The sequence below is a fragment of the Haplochromis burtoni genome, unplaced genomic scaffold (assembly GCF_018398535.1).
Source record: "Haplochromis burtoni strain Fernald_Lab_line unplaced genomic scaffold, NCSU_Asbu1 Contig_159, whole genome shotgun sequence".
Taxonomy (NCBI): Eukaryota; Metazoa; Chordata; class Actinopteri; order Cichliformes; family Cichlidae; genus Haplochromis; species Haplochromis burtoni.
In genome coordinates, this window is record NW_024582520.1 from 1,119,977 (window position 1) to 1,144,059 (window position 24,083).

Consider the following 24,083-nt stretch of genomic DNA (forward strand, 5'->3'; position numbering starts at 1 on the left):
TATATATATAATTTTAAGCTAGAGCTACAAAAGTCTTATTTTCATCTCCCAGGTGAATGTCTCGAGCTCCTCTGAGAGCTAGTTACCTAAAAAGCAACAACTGTCTTAAGCCATATTGACCTACTCGAGCTGAGCACATTCTACACTACACTTTACTATGTGGGCTGTGCCATTATGTACAAGGGCAGGGTTTGTGTGCATCTGACTATAGTGATATCTCTTTTAATCAATAAAATTGAGCCAGATATTTCCATCTTAGCTGTCTCTGTAAAGCAGCACATGAAGAAGACACTGGTGCACTCTCACCATTTCAACATAAGCCTGACAGTTTGAGATAAAAATCCACAGCAGCCTATATTCTGATGTGTAACTGGCTCTATAACTGATACAGTGCTTGCTATTGACTAAACTATTACAATTACTGTTAGGAACTTTACCACCTGCTTCACACTGCAGCTTAGAGCTAACAGAGGTTCCCATGGATCACTGAGCTGTCTGGCACATGGCCACTGAAGACTGTCACTCCCTCTGAGCTGAACAGTGCTGAGACTGAGTAGAAGCCATGTCAGACTCTGTGCGCAGCTTGACGTTGGCCTAATTAGGAAAAAAAATAACATTGATTGTTTTTCCTGTTTTTCATTTTCCTCTCCCTCAATCACCTCTTCCTTTTCTTCGTTCCATTTTAAGCTTCCTACGTCCAAGTTTGACTGAATGCATGCTGTTTTCAATTATTTCATGCGTTCACAAGACCAAGCAATGGCAAGCATTACCTTCTATTGTTTATCATGTAGCTTGGGCTTCACTGCCTTGCTCAAGGGTGAATCTAGTTCCAGTAGTGAGCCTTCCTCTTATTGTTTCTCCCATTAGCCCCGCAGCGAGGGAGAAGGACCTGTTGCCTCCCCCCTCCCTGGAGCATCAGAACCCCCCGAGGCCACGTAGTAAACCTCCCGGTGGGAAAACAGCCCCAAGGAAAGAACCTCGCAGTGCTACCAACTCAAACACTAACACAGCCACTCCACCAGCAGCGCTACAGCAAACCCCACTGCCAGTACCTGCTGTCAGTGTAAACCAGGTTAGTTTTAGATGTGTGTGTGTGTGTACTGCAAGAAGGTTGCAGACATTTGGAATAGGGCTGAACACCAAGTACAGATGTATCAGACTGTCCCCTATACTTATCGCTTTATGCAACTCTACAGCAAATGTACTGACTCGTGGTTCCTTCCCTGAAAGGTTCCTGTTTGTAATCCAGTCTCAGCTGTGTGTGAATATATATGAATATATACAGCTATTGTATGCTCATTAATGGAAAAGGGAAATCAGTTTTTGTTAAATACATACACGTAATGCTACATATTTATATTAAAACACCACAAGATGAACACTTTGTTAGGTACATCTGTTGAACTGCTCACTGGGCAGCAACTCAGTGAAATTAGGCATACATGCTCTATACATGATCAAAGTGAGCATCAGATTGGAGAAGAAAGGTGATTAAAGTGACTTTGAAATGCATGGTTGTTGGTGCCAGATGGGCTGCTCGGCTGAGTGTTTCTGCTGATCTACTGGGATTTCAGAGAATGGTCTCAAAAAGGATTTAGAAAATATCGAGGACAACAGTAACTCAAATAACTGCTCGTTACAACATATGAATGTAGAAGAGCATCCCTGACACCGCAGCACAACACTGCAAACCTCGCAGCAGCAGAAGACCACACATGATGCCATTTCCTTCAGCTAAAAACAGCAAACTAAGGATATCATTTGCACAGACTCACTCAGATAGATGGTGGATGGTCAGGATGTCTCGTCAACAGTTCAGGCTGTTGGTGATGCAGTGGTGTGGAGGATATTTTCACACATTGAGTACCAACAGCTGCAACCTTAGCAGGGCTGCAGCGACCCTAATATCACTGAAAAGCACAGAGACGCTGCTTTCAGGAAGCGTGGGAATTCTTTCAGTTTAGCAAAGGGTTTTAGAAAAACATCTGTGTGACGCCAGCGACAGGTTAGCCTCCCTGAGCATCTCTTTATGACCACAGTGCACCCATCTGCTGATGACTGCATGCAGCAGGATAATGTTCAATATCACAAAAGCTCAAACCGCTTTCTTCATGACAGTGAGCTCACTGTAGATCTACAGCAACTGTGTGATTCCTTAAAGAATTAGGGCAAAAGGGGCGTCCAACCCGGTACTAGCAGGGGGTACCTAATGACGTTGGTGGTAGTGTTACATTGTAACGGAGTGTTTTTAACTCAAGTGGAAGAACAGGAGGATTTAAATGGTTAAACAGCAACAAACATTCAAAATGCTAAAAGGAAATCATGAAAATGTTGACCTAATGTAACTTTAACGCTGCAGTGCGGCTGAACAGTGAGTGAATAAGAAGCCCTAGAAAACGTGTAAACAAATAACGCTGATGATTTTCTTTTCAGATGTTTTCATGTTGGCTGATCTCTGTGATGCTGGTGTCTTTCGTCATTACTTGTTTTGCTTTGAGAACAAATTTCCCCTCCGTTGTTCTGCTGTCAGGTTGTGGAAATTGTTCTCGTAAAACTCATCTGCTGACAAATTAGCAACTAACACGTTAGCAGCTGTCAGCGATGTTACAACAAGATTACACTGAGGAAAACTGCAGTAACCAGCAAACAGCAGCTCAGCTGTTACAGCCCACAGAGAAGACTTGAAGAAGTGACCCGGCAGCATGACGTGCCCAACTCTGACAACTGCCACCTCTGCGTCAGCAGCCGGAGCTACAGGCGCCCCGACAGCCCCTCAGAGCTCCAAACTTTAATTCACTCACACAGTACTTAGAATTAATTTAACAACTAATTACTTAATGCCTAATTATCATCATGTTCTCTTTTGTTTTCATCGACTTCAGGGAAACAACATAAAAGTTCGAATACTTTTCCACATATCCCACTGCAAGGATTTACCCACAGTACTGAGCATGAACTGAAAGGGGACCTAATATTCTTATTTCAGAATAACCATCGTTTATTTTAGGCCAGACGTTAGTGAATCCTCTCAATTTACCAACTGTCTGAAGCAAGCCCTTTACAGCCTTGCTGTTTTCTGATTGGTTGCCCCACATATACACAACTTTTCATGGTAACACTTAATAATGGCGTCCACGACTAACGGCTCCCCTGTAATTAAATGGAGTTCCAATGTATTTTAACTGAAATTAGATCATTATATTTACCTATAAACACTTATAGGTAGATACACTAGAATAGGATGGAATTATATTGTAAGTAAATTTAAGTTTTCTGAAGGTAATTTTAAGTAATGCGTAAGTAATTTTAAGTAATGCGTAACTTCATATATTTTATAGAAATAAAGCAACACAAAAATATATATAATGTAAGTGTAAGCAGTGTGCAGTGGTCATATTTGGAAAAACGAACATCTTACATCGTAAATCATTTTTTGGGACAGCGGTCGTACTGTGGAAGCTTACATTTTTAGGTCTTTATTTTTTTTGCATCTTTATATCTTTATTTGATTTGTTGCTAATTCTGTTCAATATTGTTTTTGATTATAAATAAAAGTCGATAAATTAAGTTAGACTTGGTTCCTCCATTACAAGGTCACACATGCCGGCCAGTTTTGATTTTCTCTACTTACAGTATCATTTGTGTCATCTTTGCTGTAAAACACATGAAGTGATGCTCTAAAATCAGTCCTCCACTACTTCAAATTCCTTACACAATTCCTTAAAATGACCTAAACACTACATACATTTACTTACAGTATAATTCTTTCTTTGTTTCCTGAGAAAGCTGACTCTTACCGACTTGTCCCAGTGTAGCTACATGTAAATATTTTACCTTGTAAGTTCAAAGTTTTCAATGTCATTTATTTACAGGTGAATTAATACGACGAAGCATTATGAAAAATATATATTACTGTTCATTTTGAGAATAAGGTCGAAATTTCGAGATTAAACTTGAAATATTATTTAAAGAATGAAGTCAACTTTATTCTCAAAATGAGCAATAATATTTCTTTTTTAATGGGGCCCTAATACTGGTTACTGTTACACTTCCACAGCAGTTGTGTGAGGCTGCTGTGCTCACAGCCACAGCTGTGTGCCTGAAATGATTATATTTGGGTTATACTGTCTCATTCACATCTAACGGATCCAAAAGTTTAATAAAAATCTACTCGTGAGCATTTCAGTCTGAAGTCTGAGATTTTGGCTCTCTTGTACGCACACAGATCAAAATTAACGATGCTACAGTATATAATTAAATCCAACGGGCTGTCGTTATATTTCATGGTATACATACAGACGTGCCTCACCTGTCAAGTGTACGCAGGTGAAAATGTCCTTGTTTTACTAAAGAGATATAACCTTTCTTAAATTACCTGAGAATGGAGATGAACGCTAACGTGTGCAATCGGTGCCGTAAGTGCTGTTGCAACATTTGATCTTCTGCCTGTTTTAGTTGCGCAGAGCAGCTGGCAAGACGGCTAATGTCAACAGTGAGGAGAGGTGAACTATGGAGAAAACAGGCCAGAGGAGTTTTGTTCAAGAAAGGAAAAGCTTTTGCCGGCAGTGCAAATAAGCTCTGTGCAAGGGACAGTTTCCCCCTTTTTTCTATTTCAGCAAAACACTACATGGCATTTACTGAGAATGGATTTTGCAGATGGCAACACGCATTGGAAAGATTCCAGAGGGCTGCGTCTGCCAAGCGAGTGGGTTTATACTGACGACTGGGAACATTAGTGGTGTTTTCTTCTCTGCATCTGCCTCTGTAGTTGCTTTCTCGTGTTGCTGTTGCACACACATCACTGCTCCTCGCTCGCCTTTGTTTCAGTTGAGGATAATTGATCAGTACATGTCTAAAATTAAGCATTCAACATCACAGGGTCAATTTTGATTGGGAACAAGACAAGGGCAGCGATGCAGGTGTAGCTACACAGCACTAAAAATGAAAATAAACTGAGTGGATTGTGGCTGCGTCTGCCAGCTGACACACCTTATTTACAGAAGAAGAAAGAAGGCTTGTCAGAAAGTTAAACTGATGATACACAAACAGCTAGAAGCCAGTTTTCGCTCGTATATATTTATATATACATTTATTTTCCTATTGTTAAAAAATAATCTAAAGAACAAAAACACTAATCAAACCTACAATAAGACCAAAGCCCATATCCTTCACCTTTGTTATCCAAAAACATGGAATAGTTCGGCAGTCTGCTGCTGTAAATACTAACTACAACAGAAGACAGCCCACAACAAATTAACCATTTTAACCTGTTTAAGTAAAATTTGGTTAAAACGACTGTGCCCTGCGGTGCAGCTTCAGGCATAAACTGTGTAGATGTGACCTGTTTGCAAAGAGTTTGGTCTGTAGGAGATATAAACTAAGCTTGAGGCTGAGATCCACAGACAGAGTAAAGGAGCCAGGTTAACCAGTCACTGTTTTTCTTTATCCATCTGTAAAAACAGAATATTACACACTCATATTTAGGTAAGAAAACAGGAGAAAAACTTAAAATTTAATTGGAAGTTATTCTGTCCTTTCACATTATTTCCATTTCAAATGTAGACTGCTTACAGAGTGTAAGCTAATGACTTTGATGATTTCTGGATTTCCCCAATTTAAATCAAAATTTCACATTATTGTGTCATCGTGTACTGTATGATTCCAAGGATTAAAGAAAGGACAAAATACTAAGTCTAATATCTACTAATACTAATGTTTATTCAGGTAACATCAGCATCATGTAACTAAAATCCATTTAACCAAACTGAAATTACAATGATGCTCCTGCTAGTAGATAAACAGAGTCTACAGGCAACAGTAAGGAAGCATCCACGTCCATGCTAGTGTCAGGTCATGCTAAATACAACATGTTTGTTTTGTAAATTATCACCATTAAATTAATAATAGCAGACTATGTAGCTGATGTACTAATGCAGCTTCACTACATGAAAGAAAGATTTGGACAGCGTGTGCTCCCGAAGCAGGAGAAACTAATTCTGCCGGGGAGACCTACCTTGGCACCACCGTTGTGCAGGTGAAGCCAAAGGCAAGATATCCTTCATCATATGTTCAAGTCTTTGGCTTGGAATGAAGTTGGTTTGGAAGCACATGTGGCGATGCTTCATCTTCTGCTTTGCGTTTGTGTGGCAGCCCCGTTGAAAACCTGTCCATTATGCTAGCAGTGTTCAAGCGTTCTATTTTTTATTCATACCGTGCCCCCCTGCAATGGCCCCAACTTTGGGAGCCACTGTGCTAGGCTATAAGCTAGCACTTACACCTGCACTGGTTAAACCTGCGTGTTCGTTTTCTGAGGTTTCAAACACTAACATGACAACAGCACAAACACTCAGTTTAAGTTTCACATCTGGATTCTGCTACTATGGAGGCTATGTCCATCTTTTATATACAGTCTGTGAGAAAAACAGTAAGACAGTAAAGCTTTTCCAAACAATTTCTTCCTATTCTTCATGGATTTTAGATGCACTTGAATATGAAGCCACATATTTTAAAAACTTAAAAGAATTAATGATAATGCTATCAAGACTGAATATCACTGTTACCATCAAAGAGGATATTTCTTTAGTGGACACTCAATGATCTGCTATGTGAGTCACGACTCTAGAAACCTAAAGCTTCATGATGTTCATCTTCCAGACCACTTTATATGCATCGCTCCCCGGAAGAGCCGTTCTGTCCCTTGCTGGTAATGCCTCCACAATGAGTGTTGGAGCTCCTTCACTATGTCAAAATGGTGATGCTTCAATCTGATTTTTCATTTTGGGGGAAGTGAAAAAAGTCGCAGGGTGCCAAATCATGTAAGTAGTGTGGTAGGAAGTGAATATTGTGTTTGCACAGCTAAAAAAAAGAAAAAAAAGTTCTGCGCCTCACCCTGGAAGACAAATTAACTGTGCACAAAGATGAAGAGAACGACGACGTGCTCCTATCAAATCTCTTTGGCTGAGAACTGTGCTCATCAAACACATTATTCCGTGTGAAATTTGGGACATTGAGAAGTTTTCTCTCTGGTCAAGTCTGAGGACCGCTAAGTGAAGGTGGTCAGGACACGGCTCCCAGGAAGCTCAGGAAAAATTCCTGCTTTACCAGAAGCAATCCAGAAGTGCATCGAAATGGGATCTTTAAAGAGAAAACTGGAAAAGTTTCTATAATAAAGATGCACTTGTTTATGAAACTGTGCCCTCGCATCTTAGAAAGAACTCAACTAAGAAATGTGAGACGCATCTTTTAATTTGCATGTGACAAACAGACCGCCTGCGCTCAACTGTGTGACTTGTGTGCAGCGAATATCAGTGACATTCAAAACGAGACAGTCAAACATGTTTCTTTTTGCTTCACAGATTAGTGGAACAAGCTGGCAACTCGTGCTGCCTAATTTGCATGATATTATCACATTCAGTAATGTGCTGTATGTGCTTTGCTTTTGATTATAACGTTTGTCTACACCAGGTTTTTTTCTTCGTCGGGGTTTAAAAGTGCATTAGTGGACGGGGTATAAGAGATGGCTAAAGATCAGAAGCTTCCTTTGTGTGTGTTATATCTGCCATTTTTTCTTGACTTGTATCTTGTATTTTGTTGCTCCTTTTCATACATTTACATATATTTTCATCAGGACAAGCGGAAACACAGAGGTCCCAGCACCAGGATCACACCCAAGTCCAGAGAATTCATCGAAACAGATTCCTCCTCCTCTTCGTCAGAATGCCAGTCGGATACGGAGGAAGCCATCAAAATCCCAGCTTTGCCGCCACAGATGACACGCTCTGCAATTAACACGCAGACTCTGTCCAACGCACACATGCACGCGCCTCTTCTCCCATGCCTTGGCTCTGCTGGCGGTGTGGGGAGTCTGGGAACATTTGGAGGGAAGGGACTTCGAGTCAAAGATGGTAGCAACGTGCCCACTAACGGTAGCAGCAGCAGTAGTAACGGTAGCATCGGCAGCAGTAGTAACGGCAGCAGTAGTAGCTGTAACTCCCTGAGCATTAGCAACATAAGTGGTTCATTTGGCACCTCTGTTCCCGATCCTGGAGGGTTAGGAGGGCAAAGCAAAGACCTGGAGCCCATGTCACCGCCTTCCAATCTGGGACACGAGGTGCCTCTCTCACCCTTGAGGGAATACCATGAGATCCAGAGTTTATGGGTAAAAATTGACCTGAGTCTGCTCAGCAGGGTGCCCGGCCAGTCCGCGGGGGAAAGATCAAGGGTGGGAATTTCAGAAAGGGATGGGAGTGAGGGGAGAGACAGAGAGAGACAAGGGGAGAGGGAGAGGATAGGTGTGGCAGAGAGGGAGAGACAGAAGCAGGAAGACAGAGAGTGGCCGGGGCTCAGAGAGAGACAGAAGCTGATGAAAGGGGAGAGACAGGAGGAAGAAAATGAGCGATTAGTGCAGGACAGAGAGAGGCAAGGTGAGAGAGAGCGATTAACAGAGAGAGAGAGGCCGATGGACAGAGAGGACAGGGAAAGATTCGGACTCGGGGAGAGAGAGAGGACGGCAGTGAGGGACAGAGAAAAGATGTGCCAGGGTCTGGGGGTCCCGGACAACAACCCCGTGCAAGAGCAGACTAATCCCAGGCTGGCTGGGAGGACGGAGAGAGCAGAGAATGGAGGTAAACACAGAAGGCAGGCGGCTGCAAACATGGTGGTTCCACCCGAGAAACACGCAAGCAAGAGCAAGAGGAAACACAAGGTGTGAAGCAGCGTTTGTTCACATATACCGCCTTAACTGTTCTGCTGGCTGTTTACTTCACTCCTTCACATCTGTGAATTCTGATTTCTCTGTTCCTAGTCGGACCACGGAGACTCATCAGTGAACTGCAATAAGAAGCTGCGATTGGACAAAGACTGTCTGCTCCTCCCACCCTGCATCTCTCCAATACACAACCATAAGAGCAGCACGGCAGAGTAAGCATTAACAGTGCACACGAGCCACCCGGCAGATTAGCTCTGGGAAAGGACTCAGCGGGATGAGGAAGAGATTGTACTGTAATGAAAGCCCGAAACACTACATAGATCAAGTTTTGGCATCACTCCCTCATTATCAACGAGCCAGATGTCCAAGGGGTTTTTCACTAATTGTGCTGATACCAGTCCACAAACAGTAGCATCGATAGATCAGAATGCAGCACAGCCTGAAGACATGTTGTGCAAAGTGTCATCCTATTGTGCTGCTTCTTATTTTCTGTCATACATACACTGGTACAATGGTGGATGCCAGCGTAAACGTGGCCAAAGTGTCGAGTGATGAGATTAACGTATGTGCGAGTAGCTCTGAACCCTCTGTTCCTCTAGTTCTACTGGACTTTACTTACACCTGGTTATGATGTGGTCATCTCTGGCCCCGCCCACCTACTGTTCAGTGCTTCTGTTTACAAACGACAGCCAACCAAAAGAAGGTGGTGGATGAACCGAGAAGCTGAACAAAAGTCATCTGTGAATCATACAAATCTGATCTATTAGGAGTCCGATCCCTTTTTTAAAGGCAGATCTACCATCGGTTAGAGCTGTTCACACGTCCTCAGTCAATGTAGTAAAACCTGGCCAACAAAAAAACTTTTTTCTGCACTTAAAAAATGAAAAATTAAATACATAAGAGTCCTGCCGGAGGGCACGAGGTGCTCTCCTTTGTCATAGATTAGAGGTATTCCAGACAAACAGACTGGTGCAAGATCACAAAGTGCTTTAAAGAACTATATTTGGTTCCTTAAATGGCCAATCAGGTCATGTGACAGATAGTGATGCTATTGCATTTGACCAATCAGTAATGGCTTGGAGCATTTCCAACATCAGCGTTTTTTCAGGGAAATCAGGTTTTTCACCCAAACTGCCAAACTTATTGTAACATCAAAACTAGCTGTGGCAGGCCGATAAAACCCAGACATCATATATATCAAGAGTTGTTCTAAACGTTGAAACAGGTGTTGTTTGTCTTTGGTTTCTAAAAATTGGGGCCATAATATGAAGGCACCATATTTATTCATATACCCTGCTCATGTAAAACTAGTGCAAGTGATGGTAACTCCAGTTTTAGACATGCACCAGATATGTCTAGTGAGCAGCGATGAAAAAAACAATACTCTATCATAAATGTAGAACAACGGTAGTCAGTTTTATATTAATTGTTGCCCCAACTCCATATAACACTATATGGTGATCCAGTGAGAAATCTAACTCATTAATGTGGAACCATGTATGATAACTTCATTGACCTTGACTTGCAACATGGATATCAGCTCATAGTGACATCATACAGAGCCAACAGTGGTAAAAAGTGTCTGAAACCAAAAGTTCAGGTCATTGCAAATACCCTTTCCAGAGCAGGTGAGGAAAAAAATAAAGAACCGTACTGTATGATGAAAAACAGTCAATGAAGCCTCGTTTCATTAGTAAATTATGTCTCAATCATCCCAAGAAACCTGTGAATGAAAATTTTAGATACTCTATTAAAATGAGTTAAGAAATTCCAGAAAAGGCTCAGCTTTCCCTCCACTGATTCATCCTTCCCTGAATCCCTGCTATGCTCCTCATCCTCATGTGACTGTCATAGACACTAGTAGAGGTAATCAGGCAACTTTACTAGAGACTGGGTATTTTTAGGAAGGATTAAAAATTTGAATGTCGCGACGGAGCCACTAGACAGGCGAGTTCAATTCACACGGTGACGCGGGAATGACAAACCATGAATCTCGGCTTTCCGTGTGAATTATTTAAAAACAGCCTAAGCGGGCTGTCGCTATAAATAAGCCTCAACGTGACAGCTACAGAGGAAATATTTTTATAGCATCTCGGCTTTATCGAAGCATGCACGGCAGCGAGAGGTGGCAGAGAAAAGAGGGAGTGACCTGGAGTTGAACCTGTGACACTGGCGTAGTTGTCACATCCCATTTATCATCTGGGAGGCTTTTTACGGAAACTCTGAATTGGCTGATGTGATCATCTGCCTCAGATCCAGTTGGCAGTTTCCTGTGACTTTTGACAGTTATCATCCCACCTGTTTTAATCAGCTGGGTCATATTTTGATAGCAGATAATCAGCGATGACCACATGTGGCTGAGATTTGACCCCAGAACAGCACAGAAATCACATTTAGTCTTGGTCAGCAAGTCACTGGATCCAAATTGGCCCAGTTGTGGTCCATATAATACATTATTTTTACTGCAAGAGAAACAACAACACAAACACTGGGTCAGAACAGCCTTCTGGTGCTGAGTAAGGCAGGCTGAGCTCTGAGGGGAATCCTAAGTTCAGTGAAATAAAGTTTAACAGAACCAGGTTTTCTTTGGGTTGGCCAGTTTGACCCAAGTAAGACTTTACAGCTATCGCAGTGCTGGTTATCAGCTTTCTACGGTGGCCGAGAGAGGCCAAACGGACTGCAACTTCAGAAAACACTTGCAAAAGGGAAAATGCTGCAAAAAGAAAAACACTTGCAAAAAGAAAAATGCTGCCAAAATAAAAAATGCTACAAAAGCACACACACAACACAACGGAAATGTTTCTGGGGAGACAATAACCGGACGGACCAGTTGCACGAACCAAAACATGTATGTATGGCTGTATCCCAATTCAGGGACTGTTTCCCAATTCAGGGACTGTTTCCCAATTCAGGGTCTGCAGCCTTAAAGTACGCAGCCTTAACGGTCCTCAAGGGCCGTGTACTCAAAGACCGCTGAGGCCGGAAGTGCGAGGCTTGTAGGCTTGTGAAATGGGACGGTCTAGCCTCCGTCACGCTGCCCAGGTTGCCTAGCAACCATGATACTAACAGCTGGAAACGTTTCATACAGCTTTGTTTGACAGAAATGAAGGAGAACATATTTTGTACATTTGTTTCTACATGAGCTTTGTGTGATTTGATAAGTATCTGAGGCTGAGACCACAGGACTGTAAAACATGATTGTTGGGCTTCATTTTTGTACTGAACAGTCATTTAAGATTAACTAGTAAATAACAATTAGCTAATGTTGTTCATGAGACTAAAGTCATCTCACTTTGGTAATGTGAATATAATATGGCCAATATTATATTAATCATTAGTTATTACAGCAGTGAGTTTGAACTCCGTGTCAAATACTGAGCTTCAGTAAAGATTCAAGTTGCATTTATTTATATTTCCTATCACCTTAAATCTTCACTTAAACACAAGTATCTGTGACAGTGTATATATAGATGTATTATATATGAGACAAATATTGTTCTTTTAATATGTTGGCATTACTAAATTTGGCTCAATGCTTACATATATGTGTAAAAAGAAAATGTACGAGCTGTGAAAACTGTTTCTGATAGAATGAAGAGTAGACTGATATATGAAATATTCCTTTATTGGGTGAGAAAATCAGACCATGTCATCACTGCTTGAAGTCATACAGAATAGATATCAGAGCCTTAAACAGGCTGACTTCTGCTAAATGGGTCAAACTGGGCAGAAAGTCTACAAACACATAACATCCTTATAGAATATGATGTAACACTATAGATCAACTTACCTCAGAATATATAAAGCATATAAACAATTACAGCAATATGATGCAACAAACACAGCAGTGCTACTAATCCTCATACTCAAAGCTTCATAGAACTGGAACAAACATTTATTTTTTAGCTCCATTCTGCTGCTGATACAGACTTTAGGTTTCTGAATATTAAACTTGTTGCTGCCTTTCATAGTGTGTAACTTGAAGGCCCTGAGTACTTTCTCCCACACTGAAAACACTGGGATGATCAAATTATTTGAACATTACCTAATAAGACTGATTCAGGACAGACAATTAGTTATTCTAAACTTTTCTAGCAGTCCTTCACAAACAGGGAACAGTCTGTCTATTCTCTCCATCTGTCAGCTGCTGCTGGCTCTTCCTCCTCCTCTTCCTCACACACTGCTGAGTTTGTCCTGGTGGATCATCAGGGACCCAAAGCCTCACAGATGATGTGCAGCAGTGGGTCCCTCAGTCTGTCCTCATTCTGGACACTTGCAGTTGTCACGCATGGAAATCAAATGTGTGATAAGCTGCAGGATTCAAACACAAGTGTGACTTATAAATACATGTTCATACTTTTATTCCACAATCAGAGAGAAAGAAACAGAGAGAGAGTGCAGGACAGACAGGGGACAGTCTCAGGTGTACACACTGTTACACAACAGCACAAGAGAAGGAGGATTTAATGTTTGTGTTATTATTATCGAACGGCATATATTTTAAAGTAAAGGCTCAAACAAAGTAAACGCTGAAAGTACAAACATCGCTAATGTCACATAACTTTGCCGGCATGTGGCCAACAGTAATGTTTTAATGTTATTCATTATTAAACATTTGCACATAAATAAGTGGCATAATATTCAGAACTTACTTTTGAAAGTTTACTCTTTGGCCGCTCCGCTTCCACTTCTTTGAAGTGTGTCCCAGTCCCAGTGCACTTGTTAGTATGTTTTGGTTCGTGCAACTGGTCCATCCAGTTATTGTCTCCCCAGAAACATTTCCGTTGTGTTGTGTGTGCTTTTGCAGCATTTTTCTCTTTGCAAGTGTTTTTCTTTTTGCAGCATTTTCCTTTTTGCAAGTGTTTTTCTTTTTGCAGCATTTTCCCTTTTGCAAGTGTTTTCTGAAGTTGCAGTCCGTTTGGCCTCTCTCGGCCACCGTAGCTTTCTCTTAAACCGGGCTTCCTGCATCATGCCGCACCTGTCGTGTAACTTCTGCAAAAAATGATCCCTATGAAGGCCCCCTACTGCAATTAGACACATATCAGATGCTCTTAAAGATAAAAAGGTGATTAAAAATCTGTAAAGAATCTAAAAATATAACAGAAAAATTGCAAACAGTTGCAAATAAGACAAGAAATTAATGCTGCAGAAAATCGTTAATCTGGTGATTTAGCGTACAGGGTGGTAAAATACATTTTTTAATTCCAGTTAATTATTTTATGGCTGAGTTGCTCCCAGTGCTGCTTTATTTCTGACAGCTGCACATTAGAGCTCTGAAACTTTAAACTGAATACATTTAAACATTAAAGGTTAACATCCCAGAACCTAATAAAGGACGCCTTGAAATTACTTTAGTTTGTTGGCAGATCAAAGTGAAATTAATTTTTTGATTGAACTGATATTCTTGGTGTGTGTTCTGTGTTCCAGTAGCTGCAGTTCCATCAGTGTGAAAGAGGATTAGCAGCAGATTAGAATCAAGTATAACATTTAAACATTTTCTGTATTAATGCATGTACATCCCTGTGTCATTGTGACACACACTTCATTCAGTGGTTTTAGTCAGGTAGGGCTTAACAACTTGGACATATAAAACCTATTCCCTCAGCAGAAAATCTATATTGCACTTAAAACTTTCAATAATAGGCTCAGTGAAAACACGGCGCTCACAGTCAATTTTAAACACAACCAATTCCTGACTCCCAGCCAGGTTATGTGTTCAGCATAAGTTACTGTGGTGGTTTAGCCATGTTTAGGAAAAAAAACGTTTCTTACCATGAGGAATGTATTTTAATAGCCTCCTGGATTATTAGTGAGGCTCCGATCTGAATTTTTGTGGATGCACCCGCACAAACTTCAGTAAAACTTTTAATCAACATCATTTTCTGTTTGATCCTGACTGATCCCATCTCAGTTTTATGGGTAATTTATCTTAAGTTACTCATGAAGTGTTTTTGTCACTTTATGCTGTTGTTAGTGTGTCAGAAGCTTTGAGAGAAGACTTCTGGAAACAGCTGGAAGCAACCAGATGAATTTACCTTCTGTGAACATTTCATCTGTAATCTGACCCGTCACAGACTTTTATCTGCATTGTTCTAGGTGCTCTACAGTCAACTTGTACTTTCTGTAAATATTTCAGTCTGTTTTAGATGTAGAATTACAGAACGAAGTAAAATCTCAGAATATACAAAAGATGTTTAGTGATTTTGAAGAAGTTCTTGTCACAACTAAAGAAAAGTGGGATTGGCACCTACAGGAACTGCAGCTTTTGCTAGTTCTGTATCGGCTTCATTTTTCAGTTCCAGAAATCGCCCCTTGGTGTAACAGCATGTCATACTGAAAGTAATACATACCGTATTTTCTGCACTATAAGGCGCACTTAAAATCCTTTAATTTTCTCAAAAATCGACAGTGCGCCTTATGTATGAATTCTGGTTGTGTTCACTGACCTCGAACCAATTTGATGTGCTACACGGCGCTCAAAACTCTTTAAAAAATGTTTTAGTACGACTTTGGTAAGCTACGAAGTCGCACCACTTGATGGATTGTTGGAGCATTACGGCTGCCGTAGTCAGGAGCCTCGTGGAGTAATCTGGGTCCTAAACTCTGTCTAGTTCAGGTCCCAAAGTCAAACAAACACTGCGGCATCACTGAGAGTTAAAAACTGTCTAAATTCTTTCATCTTTAATAAAATGATCAGCATTGCTGCTTTACCAGGTGTAACAATTAAGTTTAACATCCAGGCATCCATGAAAACAGAATTTATTACATTTAACCGAGTTAGAAGTTAGCAGGAAGTTAGCTCGCTAGCTTCCACCTAAACATGATATACTGTAGCATGTTCTGACTGAGAGATTTCTGAAAGAATTCAAAAGTACAGCTCTGCTATCACTTCCAACATAAATGAAGTAAATAAAGTAACTAAAGTTTATTTATTAAGCGCTTTTCATAGACAGGTAGTCACAAAGCGCTGCACACAGAGATTAAAATAAACGAAGACAGAAAACTAAACAGCAGTGACGTTTGTAGGGTTACGGAAGTTGGGCTAGCTGGTATATAACGTGGCTAGCGACACAGCTATGTTAGCATAATGCTAATTTTTTTTCCACTCGATAAAAGTTAACGTGTGGGTTCCCGATGGTTAGGGACAAATGCAGTCGCATGGTAGGATGCTGTAAACTGACCAAACTTCAGTCAGGAGGAACAACTGAGATCATCCATTCACAATAGAAGGTTAGTCATTAATATACTGCAACAACATGGGAATAGAGCAGCTGTGAGAGAATTCAACATTAATGAATCAATGGTACAGAAGTGGAGGAAGCAAAAGAATGAGTTGAGTAAAGTTTGACTTATCTGACTGTTTTGTTTCACTTAATGCGCCTTATAATCCCGTGTGCCTTATGTATGAAAAATATGGGAGTTGTCACAACGCCGACTTAAAAAGTAGCCAGCGTGCTCTTTTCTTACAAAAACCTGGCCAGATGCAGTCAAATGACCAAACAAGGAGTGCATGACTGAAAGGGGCTTAAGTCAGATAATACTTTTGATACGGTGCTGACATAGGTGTTTAATGCTGGGCTCCTACTCCCTCATGTCTCGCTCTGTGTAGAAGAGACGGCTCCCGTCTGTGTCGACCCAACAAACCGGCAGGGTCACTGGAAAAAGTAAAACCGGAAAAAATCTCATAAGTGGCATTCTGCTGTTTGGTTCTTAATTCGTATGACAAAGCCGAACACACGACAAGTGATTTAAAGACTGATATGAATGCTGTAGTGTACCAAAAAAAGGAGAAATCTCATTTCAGTTGGAATATAAATCTTCTCACTGAGTCACTGCAAATGCATTACAGGAAATGATTTGGCAGATATACTGTGGTCATTTTATTCTAAGAGCCTCTCAATTTGTTAACTTATTATGCCTTTAAAAGAAGTCTGAGTGCTCTCACCTACTTCCCTGTACACACATCAGCGTCCACTTAAAGACAGACACACGCCACTACACGCAAATTAGCATATGCACGCACACAAACAGCCGCAGACACATCAATTATGCCGTGCGCAGACACAAAAGCACACACTCACGCTCCGCATGCACACACTCCACAGCAGCTAATTAGTCTTTGTCTCCATGATTTTGTCTATTATTGCTAATGTCGGTGCCTGGGGCCTTGTTCTGCGAGCTCAGCAACTTCCTCACCGCATCAAACCCCCAGAGTTTCCAGGGAGAGGAAAAACATAAAAATATTATCTGTTGTGCTGCAAACAATATGAGTCACAGGAGCTACAATAAGGCGGCTGAGGGAATAATTGTCGAGGTGCTATGGGGGAAGGCAGAATTCCAATAATTTTACAGGGGAAAAAAATATCGTTCACAGATTTAAAAATAAGGTAAATTCATTCATTAGTCCCTAAATTCTGTCTTGTGTTTTTTTTTTTGCCACTAACAGTCCTGAACCCAGTAATAAACTGAATGTAGATACAAGAGGAGTCCTCAGTCATCGTGGGATTAGTTTCAGTATCACTCACTTAATTTTTAAAGGTAGCAAAAAGCCCCACATGAGGGCTTCAGGACACTTGCACTTGGTCTGTGTCTTTGGAGCAAAATGAACAGTGCCAGGACGAGCTACACTGAGACTCGCATACCATGAGTAACTCACGTATAGCACAGATACAACACAGAACAAAGTAAAAACATAGCATTCAGTGCCTCTGCATAAGTAAACAAATAATCTCACTTCTTTTCTGTCTCTGTGTGTGTGCGTGTATGTGCGTATGTGTGTGTGCGTGCGTGTTCAGTAGCTCTCTGAACAGGAAGCAGTCCCGACGGCACGATGAAAAGCTGCTCCCGCCGCTCCTGTCCCCTCTGTCCGATGATCCGCCTCGCAAACGGCCCTGCGACAGCAGCTCCTCTCTTAGCCAGGAGGCCAGCGCCGCTGGGATGCTGCCCTGCGCCGCCTCCGCTGCTTCCACCTCCTCTTCCTCACACAGACACCGGAGAGGTGAAGGAAAAACATCAGCGCATGTGAGAAATGGCAGTGTAAGTGCTTATATATATATATACAGTCCTGTGGACACAGACCTGGTGGTCAGCTTTTAATGATGAACACCGATGTGTCATAGTAGATTATGACGATGCTATATCTAAGGAAGACTGTAGGAAAGGGTGACCACATCTCATTCCTGCTCAATACAGCTGCTATCGGTAAATAGCAAAGTTTAAATCTGTCAGTGTGAATCAGATGCCAGTGCTCAAGTTTAAGTAGGTGGTCACTGAAAGCCACACAATATAAACTTAATTAAGACTGTTGGAAGCATATACTTCAAAAACCTCTCTACTACAGGAAATGGATTCCCATGGCGAGAAGCCCTGTGGAGACGGTTACCATACCAACGGTCATTCAGACTCGGAGGTTTGGTCGGAACCCCTGATGGACCCCGCAGAACCCCGCAGGCCCAAACTCTCATTCAGTGACACGTAAGTAAAAGCACACACCACGATGTGCACTTACAAACATTTGATTGTTTATACCGTTGGATACATATTTTTTTATTTTTTAACATATTTTGTATCATTTTAGCTGTTTTACAAAAAATATCCAAATTATAGTTTCTGATGAATATGAGCATAAAGTTTAGACTTTGACTGCTTCACTGAGTGAGTGGGTTGAATGCAGAGAGGAATTTCCCCATGCCAAATCACAACAACAGTCGCCTCATGGTGCTTTATATTGTATGGTAGATCCTACAATAATACATACAGAGAAAAACCCAACTATCACATGACCCCCTATGAGCAAGCACTCTGGCGACAGTGGGAAGGAAAAACTCCCTTTTAACAGGAAGAAACCTCCGGCAGAACCAGGCTCAGGGAGGGGCGGGGCCATCTGCTGCGACCAGTTGGGGTGAGAGAAGGAAGACAGGATAAAGACATGCTGTGGAAGAGAGACAGAGGTTAATAACAAGTATGATTCAGTGCAGAGAGGTCTGTTAACACTGATTCCATGATCAGATGAGGAACTGGCTGTCTCCAAAAACAAAACTAATCCGTCTCAGAAATACCGGGAATACTAGGAGTGTTAAAATCAGGACGCACTGTGTTGTAGGTTCTGATAAAAAAGATAACGCACTCATGAGCTTGACGATATAAAAAGTGGACTGTGTGATTACAGGATTCTTTATATTGTAAAGAAAACAACACACATCCAAATGAAGAACGCTGCCTAGGAGGTAGGAGTGAGTAATATTATTCAAGTCTGTAATAAAGCAGAGACTTCACAAAAGCAAATACAGAGGGTTCATTACAAGGTGCAAACCATTCATAAGCCTCAGCAATAGAAAAGATAGATTGGACTGTGGAGGCAGTATGAGACATGAGCATGGCTCCAAATGGTACTGGGCCATGAGTGTTTGTGTTGATGAAGTGACAGAAGCAGGCAGGTAAAGTTTTATTTTCAGCTCAGATTCTGCCAAATGAGGCAGTGCTGACTAGATGGTGCTAAGCAGGACAAATGAGCAATAACCTGCCAGATACCAGCAACAAAGCAACCCAGTTTTAGAGTGTAAAGAAAGGCAAAGTTCAGTCCAGAAAAACAAAAACAACAGTTGAAGACAGCTGTAGTAAAAGCCAGACAAACCATTATTAAAGGAGGAAACACACTCTTTGGTGAGGACCATGGATTCTAGACATCAGGTTTCTTGCAAAGGTTTCTCAACAAAGCAAGGAGAACAAAGAAACATATTAAGTGTTTAAACTTAAACACCCCCAACTGCATCTATTACAACAGTATGATTTCATTGTAGTGAACTGGCCAGCCTCCAGTCCAGATATATCATCAACTGAAAACATCTGACACATCATGAAATGGGAAAAAGATCCAGGACTGTTGAACAGCAGGAAACTTATAACAGATAAGAATGGGATCACAAGGCGACATCTGTTATTACATGTTTATAACAATTTTGTATTTAAACTGAAAGGCATTATAAAACTCCATAGGCCTAACTGTAAGTTATTGCTAGATCGTGTTAGCTGCTGTGCAGTTCTTAGCTGTGCTACTGGGGAAGTTCATGCCTGCTTGCCAGAGGCAGCAGTTGCAGTCCTGCTCTCTGGTTCTCACGGCCTTGATGTCTCAGAAACACATTGAGGAAATTTCTTCCACTTTGGCCCAAACCTTCAGTTGCACCTATTAGTATTTCATGCTCAAGGGTTAAGGTCATAGTGACGACCGAGTGTCCTGTCACAATCAACTTTATCGGCCACGCATAACTGCTCTTCATAGCTCTTTACAGAATATCTTCAGTCCTTGCTGCTCAACCCTGATTTGGTTCTCTGGTCGTACGACCCTCTGTTGTAACAAAACTTACCTTATTTACTACAACTTCAGCTAAAGGCTAGACACTCGCCTGTTAGTGTATGTGGATGGGGAAAGCTGTAGCAGCCTTATCATTTGTCCAGATGTGTGTTAACATTGAAAGATGATACATCATCTTGGATATTTGTCCCAAAAGGCTTCTGCATTATTCATGAAACAACATGTCTTGTTGCTATACTAAGGTTACACTAAGCCTGAGGTATGTATACCTAAGTAGATGACTGTGTGTAGCTCACTGCGAGCTACTTGTAGTCCGTGATTATGCAAATCTGTCTCAGTGATGCAGGGTGTTGTTTTCAGGTTTTGTTAAACAACATGTCAGCGCACACATGCTCTTTATGGTCTGTATTATTTGTCACCATTATGTTTGCAGGGTCCACAGTGCTGACTTCTACATGCAGGAGGCCAAGAGACTGAAGCACAAGGCTGATGCTTTGGTAAGATGTTGCGTGACCCAGTTCAGGTAGACGCACACCTTCAGCCCTCTGTGCTAACGACACGAGGCAGACAGACAGTGAAAGCAGAAACACACAATGTTAACATCTACAGTCTAGACTGCAATTATGTGTGCACTGTAAGTCTCAGTAGAATGAAAATCTATTTGGTACCAAGGACCGTACTGTATAATTTGTGTTATTTATTGCACCATTTGTCTCTAAGGGGACATTGCATTCAAGGACTGATGATGTCTGCAAGATTATAGAATATCAAAAGAATTATTGGACCCCCCCCACCCACCCCACACACACAAACAATGAAATGAGATTTATTTAACTTGGTATTTATCTTATGTTTACGAGTTGTTTCCTCAGATTTATCTAGGGATTTGCATCTTAGTGGGAGATTATTCAAAGAGGCTGCCGTGCTTCTGCCACAATGCCGTCAAGCCGTCGCTTATTCTACCGCTTAGTCACATTTCCTTCCTCTCTCTCTCTGTTACATCTCCTTTCATTTCACATTTGTTTCCTGTTTTCTTTCCTTTCCTGTCCTCTGTCTGCAGATGGACAAATTTGGGAAAGCAGTGAACTACGCAGACGGCGCTCTGTCTTTCATAGAGTGTGGAAATGCTATGGAGCGAGATCCACTAGAGGCCAAATCACCATATACAATGTACTCTGAGACTGTGGAACTAATCAGGTAGGGATGGACAGAAAAACATCAATAAACGCTCTCTAGTTTCTTAACAGGTTAGTAGAACAGAATTGATCAGTGATTTTATTTTGAAAAGCTTCATTCAAAGCAGTGTAGCACCTGGTGAAACCCTGTGATTGGGAGAAAAGCGAGGACTGTTTGAGAAAAAATGTTACTAGTTTTTCACGTGTTTCAGTCAGAGTGATTATTTTCTTTGTCCCATGATTGCCAAGAGTAAGGAGAACAATTCTGAAACAAAAGTTACATATTCTGACACAATAGAGTAAAGAGTAGGGTTAGGGTCATCACCAGCTTTGACCTCACAGCATTATTATATAAAGAGGGGATGTTACAGTGGGGCAAAAAAGTATTTAGTCAGCCACCGATTGTGCAAGTTCCCCCACCTAAAATGATGACAGAGGTCAGTAATTTGCACCAGAGGTACACTTCAACTGTGAGAGACAGAATGTGAAAAAAAAATCCATGAATCCACATGGTAGGATTTGTAAAGAATTTATTCGTAAATCAGGGTGGAAAATAAGTATTTGGTCAATAACAAAATACAACTCAATACTTTGTAACATAACCTTTGTTGGCAATAACAGAGGTCAAACGTTTACTATAGGTCTTTACCAGGTTTGCACACACAGTAGCTGGTATTTTGGCCCATTCCTCCATGCAGATCTTCTCGAGAGCAGTGATGTTTTGGGGCTGTCGCCGAGCAACACGGACTTTCAACTCCCGCCACAGATTTTCTATGGGATTAAAGGCCTGGTAAATGGCCTGTATTTGTACAGCGCTTTTCTAGTCCCTAAGGACCCCAAAGCGCTTTACACAACCTGTCATCCACCCATTCACACACACATTCACACACTGGTGATGGCAAGCTACACCAGTAGGGGTTGAGGTCTGGAGACTGGCTAGGCCACTCCAGGACTTTCAAATGCTTCTTACGGAGCCACTCCTTTGTTGCCCGGGCGGTGTGTTTCAAATCAAATCAAAATCAAATCACTTTTATTGTCACATCACATGTGCAGGTACATTGGTACAGCACATGTGAGTGAAATTCTTGTGTGCGAGCTTCACAAGCAACAGAGTTGTGCAAAATACAATAATGTAAACAAGCAAAATAAGAATGGCTACATCTGAGAACTAATAAATATATGTACAATATAAATAGTATATGCATTTCTGGATGTGTATACTAAATATTTGTTTCTATGTGCTTTCTGTGTGTGTGTGTGTGTGTGTGTGTGTGTACACATATTTTACAAATTAAATAGAGTAAACAATAAATAAAATATATAAAAATATACAGAGTTGAGACATGTGCAAAACAGTGGCATTACTGTACAGTATGGAGTGCATAATGTTAAAGTTCCAGTAGTGAAGCTGAGGTGTCTATGACGTGTTCAGCAGTCTGATGGCCTGATGGAAGAAGCTGTCTCTCAGTCTGCTGGTACGGGACCGGATGCTGCAGAACCTCCTTCCTGATGGAAGCAGTCTGAACAGTTTATGGCTGGGGTGACTGGAGTCCTTGATGATCCTCCCCGCTTTCCTCAGGCAGCGCTTCCTGTAGATGTCTTGGAGGGAGGGAAGCTCACCTCCAATTATCCGTTCAGAGCACCGCACTACTCGCTGGAGAGCTTTGCAGTTGTAGGCGGTGCTGTTGCCATACCAGGTGGTGATGCATCCAGTGAGGATGCTCTCAATGGCACTCTCTCAATGTTTTGGATCATTGTCATGTTGGAAGACCCAGCCTCGTTTCATCTTCAAAGTTCTCACTGATGGAAGGAGGTTTTGGCTCAAAATCTCACGATACATGGCCCCATTCATTCTGTCCTTAACACGGATCAGTCGTCCTGTCCCCTTGGCAGAAAAACAGCCCCATAGCATGATGTTTCCACCCCCATGCTTCACAGTAGGTATGGTGTTCTTGGGATGCAACTCAGTATTCTTCTTCCTCCAAACACGACGAGTTGAGTTTATACCAAAAAGTTCTACTTTGGTTTCATCTGACCACATGACATTCTCCCAATCCTCTGCTGTATCATCCATGTGCTCTCTGGCAAACTTCAGACGGGCCTGGACATGCACTGGCTTCAGCAGCGGAACACGTCTGGCACTGCGGGATTTGATTCCCTGCCGTTGTAGTGTGTTACTGATGGTGACCTTTGTTACTTTGGTCCCAGCTCTCTGCAGGTCATTCACCAGGTCCCCCCGTGTGGTTCTGGGATCTTTGCTCACCGTTCTCATGATCATTTTGACCCCACGGGATGAGATCTTGCGTGGAGCCCCAGATCGAGGGAGATTATCAGTGGTCTTGTATGTCTTCCATTTTCTGATGATTGCTCCCACAGTTGATTTTTTCACACCAAGCTGCTTGCCTATTGTAGATTCACTCTTCCCAGTCTGGTGCAGGTCTACAATACTTTTCCTGGTGTCCTTCGAAAGCTCTTTGGTCTTGGCCATGGCGGAGTTTGGAGTCTGACTGTTTGAGGCTGTGGACAGGTGTCTTTTATACAGATGATGAGTTCAAACAGGTGCCATTCATACAGGTAACGAGTGGGGGACAGAAAAGCTTCTTACAGAAGACGTTACAGGTCTGTGAGAGCCAGAGATTTTCCTTGTTTGAGGTGACCAAATACTTATTTTCCACCCTGATTTACGAATAAATTCTTTACAAATCCTACCATGTGGATTCATGGATTTTTTTTTCACATTCTGTCTCTCACAGTTGAAGTGTACCTCTGGTGCAAATTACTGACCTCTGTCATCATTTTAAGTGGGGGAACTTGCACAATCGGTGGCTGACTAAATACTTTTTTGCCCCACTGTAAATATAAGGCTTGGGGGCTAGAATTGGCCCAGCAA

At 41.6% G+C, this 24,083-nt stretch overlaps 1 protein-coding gene across 2 annotated transcripts in view; it reads left to right on the forward strand.

Annotated features, from left to right (window-relative positions):
- aff2 (AF4/FMR2 family, member 2) overlaps positions 1-24,083 on the forward strand; it is a 213,120-nt gene that overhangs the window by 164,421 nt on the left and 24,616 nt on the right. Inside the window, exons 15-21 of one of the 2 annotated variants that reach the window (XM_042225097.1) lie at positions 868-1,072; positions 7,628-8,704; positions 8,804-8,919; positions 17,506-17,743; positions 18,048-18,181; positions 20,452-20,515; positions 21,079-21,215. In XM_042225097.1, coding sequence (XP_042081031.1) covers positions 868-1,072; positions 7,628-8,704; positions 8,804-8,919; positions 17,506-17,743; positions 18,048-18,181; positions 20,452-20,515; positions 21,079-21,215 — 1,971 coding nt within the window. Of the gene's footprint in view, positions 1-867; positions 1,073-7,627; positions 8,705-8,803; positions 8,920-17,502; positions 17,744-18,047; positions 18,182-20,451; positions 20,516-21,078; positions 21,216-24,083 lie in introns of both variants that reach the window. The other variant, XM_042225096.1, reaches the window with a different exon arrangement.